Consider the following 4,980-nt stretch of genomic DNA (forward strand, 5'->3'; position numbering starts at 1 on the left):
GTATTTGCCCACCCTCAGCAGGCTGGCTGGGAGCCTTGCAGTTTGCATTTGGACACCAATAGCCAGGATCTGTCAAATGAACTTAGAGGTTTGGCAGACACAGTTTCAGTTGCTGGACTCCTGGATCACAGCTCTGAGGAACAAAAGTCTTAAGTGTATCTCTGAGCATTTCTTCCCTCAGCAGCTTCCCTTCTTGGTGCATTTTCCATCTTTAAGGAAACTTTCAAGGTTTCCTTCCACAGGGAAAAGCTTTAATTCTTCAGGTCAGTGGGGAGGGCTGAGGTCTTAAGACAGCTAAGAGCTAGAATAGAAAAAACACCTCTCCATTTCCATTCCCCCTTTCACCTGCTTTCTCATTCCCTTGCTTTCCCAGCTCAAACACACAGCAGTTCCTCCACCTTATCCTTCTCTTCCACATCAACTGTCTAGCCATTTTGGAGAGTGTGGCCTTTGTGTCACCAAAGTAACTCCTAGAAGGAACGTTACACTGCCAAGATGACCAAGAAGTGTTCCAGAAGAGATCCCCAAGGGCTGCCAGACTCTAAGCCGCAGGGTTTGGCACTCGGCCCTCAGCATGCGTAGTCTCTGAGTCCCAGCTCTCTTTGTGTTAGTCTGGGAGCAGGAGAGTGGGTGCTGACAGTTTTTCTCTTGGCTTTGGGCGGGCCAGGGTGCCTTTCAGCTGCACTTGCAGGATTTCACCACCATATTGGAGAGCTGCTCCACTTTGGGGGTCCTTCCTACATAGTACAAGATAGTGAGTGGCTCCAGGTCCTGAGGAACACAGCAGGGTGAAGCAGATGCCTCAGGGTTCAGCGTGTTGTATAAGCCTAGAACCTGCAGAAACAAAGTAAATGTGGTGAGCAAGTCAGGAATACATTGAGGACAGGCTGAGGACAGGAAGGGGCTACAAATTCAACAGGTCTCTAGGTGTCTGGACTGTGTTCATTAGAGCAGGATCTGGCACACTGTCTTTTAACTACTTAACAGGCTTTGGGGATGAGATGGTAAGGATACATCCTGTTCTATCACTCATAATATTTTCCTGAGGTGGGTGATACTCCCCTGTCACCTCCTGACCACGGCCTTCTTCTAAAGGGTCTCACCTGTCCTGGCCTGACTCTTAAGACTTATTTTTTTAAATAGTAGTAGCCTTGTTCTCTGTGGCTGACGCCTAAGGGTTGAAGGAGTGCAAGTAGTTGTCTCCTTTCATCTTTAATTTGGTATGTAGAGTGTCACAATTTTTGCTTTTAACGAGGCTGGGTGTAACCAGCCTGGGGCCACATTGTCTTGTATTCCATTAAAGAAAGCAGAAGAAAGAATATCAGTGCTGCTTATTTCAACTAACATCTCCAGATAGCAGTGGATGGATGCCAGTCTTGAGTATCCACAATTCCCTCCCAGCTTTGAACTGTCTGATGCCTTCTCCCTCCATTCCATCCTCCAATCATTACACTATAATGCTGGAGCCAGGAGAGTGTCCTGTGGGACTCCACTGGATTCTTCCTCCCAGCTGGCCCCAGCCCACAGATGACTCTACACTGCAGCCATGTAACCACTACAGAACAGTTGCCATGTTTCTTGCCAGAGGTGACCACTTCTCAGCAGTAAGCAGCTTCTTGAGTTGTGGGGCCAAAACATGATCTCACCTGACTACTGTGGTCTCTTTAGTGCTTATCTGGTATAAATAACAGGGTCTGGCACATTGTCTTTTAACTACTTAACAGGCTTTGGGGATGAGATGCTAAGGATACATCCTGTTGTATCATCCAGATCCATGTAATTGCAGTTGTTGTGGTAGAAACTCTCTGGGATACTGAGTAAAGTGCCCCTGGTTGCACCACAGGGTATCATATGCTCTACTCTACTGTAGGTTAAGACAACTGGTGAGAAGTTTTCTTTTTGCCATGTTTTTCCTAGGTGGTGCTGGCAAGCTGTCAGCAGCTATATTGTTCTACAGGTTTCTTCGATCACTGACCTTAATGCTTCATTATTTCCTTTATTGCTCAAGAAAAGAACATTAGGAACCATTCTAAAATCTCCTTTCTATCACACTGATTCAGTCCTGTTATCTACTAGAGAGCTTCTCAGGACAACCAGATGGTAAAGCTACATGCCCATTACCCTTTCAAAGCTGTTCATTCCCTTGCTTTGTCTTGTGCTTAATGCCCAGCATCTGTTCACTCCTTCATTCCCACAGATCAGCTGTTCCCACTGATACTAGTCCTTGAGCTTCAGTGAACCTTGCTGTTGTGCAGACTCTCAAGAAAATGTCAAGAAAATGTCAGCATCTTTTCAGCAATATCGTCTTTATCTAGTTATCTGTTCTTCAGCCAAATTTGCTGTTTGAATAAATTTTTTAGTGAAATCTGAAGCCAAGTTGCTATTGAGATGGTGCATTGTTTGGATTGCTGTGGGCCCTGGCACTGGATTTTTCCTCTGGATTTTCCTGCTTCAGCAATGGACTGTCTGCTCTTTAGTCTGTCTTCTCCTCCCATGCCTGTGCTCTTCTATTGTTTTTATTTTCTTCCACTCTAGGCAGGCTCAGATTGTATTCTTCCTGAAGACTGACCAGTATACTCATGTCAAACAAAGATTGTATGTTAAAGACATTTGCCTTCTGCCAGTTTTTACTCACAAATCTCACTGCCTAGTGGGTTCTCCCTGCTGTAGGTCAGATGGGATTTACACAGCTGAAAAGGATACCTGTGCAGAATGGAGATTTTACTGAATGGATGTGTTTGCTTCTGGACATAGACATGGATTTCTCTTCACTTTTGGGCCACAGTTGCCCCTGTGGTAGCAAATGGCAGGCACGTGCCATTGCACAACAGTTTTGCATGGCAACCTGGCACAAAGCATAGAAAAATCCTCTGTCCAGTGCAAACTGCAGGAGACATTTAGGCAGAAGATAACCAGAACTGACATTTGTCATGAACAATTCACTTAATACTATGGCCATGGCCAAATATGTACCCTAAAACCATCAGTCATAGAATCACAGAATGTTAAGGGGTCAGAAGGAACCTTAAAGATCACCTAGTCCCAACCTGTCCTGGGCAGGGACACCTCTTACTAGACCAGGTTGCTCAAGGGCTTATCCAACCTGTCCTTGAACACTTGCCTTGCCAGGGGCATCTACAACCTTCCTAGGCAACCTGTTCCAGTGCCTCACCACCCTAACAGCAAAGAATTTCTTCCTAATACCTAACCTAAATTTCCCCTTTCAATTTGTACCATTTACTCCTTGTCCAGTCACTACAGTTCCTAACAAAGAAGTTGCTCTCCAGCTTCCCTGTAGGCCCCTTCAGATCCTGGAACGTTGCTATGAGGTCTCCACACAACCTTCTCTTCTCCAGGCTGAACAGCCCAAACTTTCTCAGCCTGTCTTTGTAGGGAAGGCGTTCCAGTCCTTTTATCAACTTCATGGCTCTTCTCTGGATTGACCGTCCTCCTCATGGTCCTGCTGTTTCACATCCTATCCAAGAGACAACAGCATCCTTCTCAACGTTTGGCTGAAAGCCTGGACTTAGTATTGACTCCAAAGGAAGCATATTTTCCCTCCTGAACCACCTAGACTTTTTTCTGCAGTTTCCTTGGAATGTTTTTTACAAACATTGATCTGAACTGCTTTTGCTGTGTTGAAGAGACTGGATATTGTTCAGACCTAGGGAGGAAGGGGGAATCACAGCCACAAGTCCTGACAGGATAACATCCTGGACATACCGTGCTGTGAGTGGTGTCTGCACTTCGGAGGTATGGACAAGGGCCTGAACAAAAGTTAGCAAAGTAGCCCTTAGGCTCATGGACCCATTTCCAGCCAAGGTCCTGTCGGAAGTCAATGTACAGAGGACGCACACAGCAGTTCTCCTCCAGGTTCCTGAAACACAGTATTGAAACACAGTGACTCTAAAGGGGAGCCTTATATGCGATGGTCAGATAAAGCTTCCTGAGCAGAAGGACTAGCACACCAGCAGTGCCTGGTGCGACGCAGTGTTTACGTGTGCTGAGTGCAGAGGAGCAGCACAGGCAAGCAGCAGTGGCAGCTCAGCAGCCTGGTGCTGCTCATGCCTGCTGGCAGGTGGCTCACCCACTGCCCCAGGGAGGCAGCACCCAGCTACTCCAGGAACTAGCAGGGGGCTGCTGCAGGTCCCTGCCCAGGCTGTGTTCCAGAAAGGTGCTTGCAAGTCTCCTTCTAGCCAGTGGCTCAGACAGAAGCACACAGCAACTCTGCTGAACTGGTCAGGGTCCCCTTCTTGGATACCACGAGGAGCAGCTGGCTGAGCTGCACTCCTCATGTGGCCCTTCAGGCACCACGGTGACCCACAGCCCCCTCGGAGGGCTCTGTCTTTCCCAGTGTCATGGAGTCTCTCCAGGCTTGCCCACCTCAGGCATAGGATCCAGGCCGGATTCTCACTTACCGGAAACAGTAGTTGGTATCCAGGGCCCGCTTCTTTCTCTGGCCACCCAACACTGGGCTCTCCAGTCGATGTGGTGGTAACATCATCAAGATGAGGTGGGGATTATGCAAGTCTCTCTGCTTCTTCAGGCGCCCCAAGTCCCCACGGCCATAGTCATCCTCACTGTCAATGCCTTTAGAGAAAAACAGGATGCCCAAGGAAGAAATCAGCATGGAAGTGGAGGATGCAACAAGACTTTTCAGTGCATTTAACACTCTCATGCCTGCTCTTGAACCAGGGTGAAAGGGATTTGGGCACCATGTCCACTTGCTCCAGCACTTCTTCCCTCACAAGGACCTCTTTATTTCTGGTGAATCTGACTGCTGCAGGCCTGAAATACAGGCTTACGGGCCACCTGTTTTACCATTTGCAAACTGCTGGTGGGGCCATTAATCCATCCCACTCACTCCTGGCTTTGGTCCCAGGACAGGCAGGAAGATGAATGGTTTAAAGAAGATGTCAGATAATTGGCACTCTGCAGAACAGCCTCAGAAATGGAGCCTGTGGGGGCCAGTGGCTGGGG

At 47.9% G+C, this 4,980-nt stretch overlaps 1 protein-coding gene across 1 annotated transcript in view; it reads right to left on the minus strand.

Moving 5' to 3' along the window:
- Positions 1 to 368: 368 nt before the first annotated feature.
- TGFB3 (transforming growth factor, beta 3) overlaps positions 369 to 4,980 on the minus strand; it is a gene marked incomplete at its 5' end in the record, with an annotated part of 8,328 nt that continues 3,716 nt past the window's right edge. The window contains 3 exons of the mRNA XM_009080545.1: positions 369 to 834; positions 3,724 to 3,877; positions 4,419 to 4,590. Coding sequence (XP_009078793.1) covers positions 676 to 834; positions 3,724 to 3,877; positions 4,419 to 4,590 — 485 coding nt within the window. The remainder of the gene's footprint in view (positions 835 to 3,723; positions 3,878 to 4,418; positions 4,591 to 4,980) is intronic.

The sequence above is a fragment of the Acanthisitta chloris genome, unplaced genomic scaffold (assembly GCF_000695815.1).
Source record: "Acanthisitta chloris isolate BGI_N310 unplaced genomic scaffold, ASM69581v1 scaffold1678, whole genome shotgun sequence".
NCBI lineage: Eukaryota > Metazoa > Chordata > Aves > Passeriformes > Acanthisittidae > Acanthisitta > Acanthisitta chloris.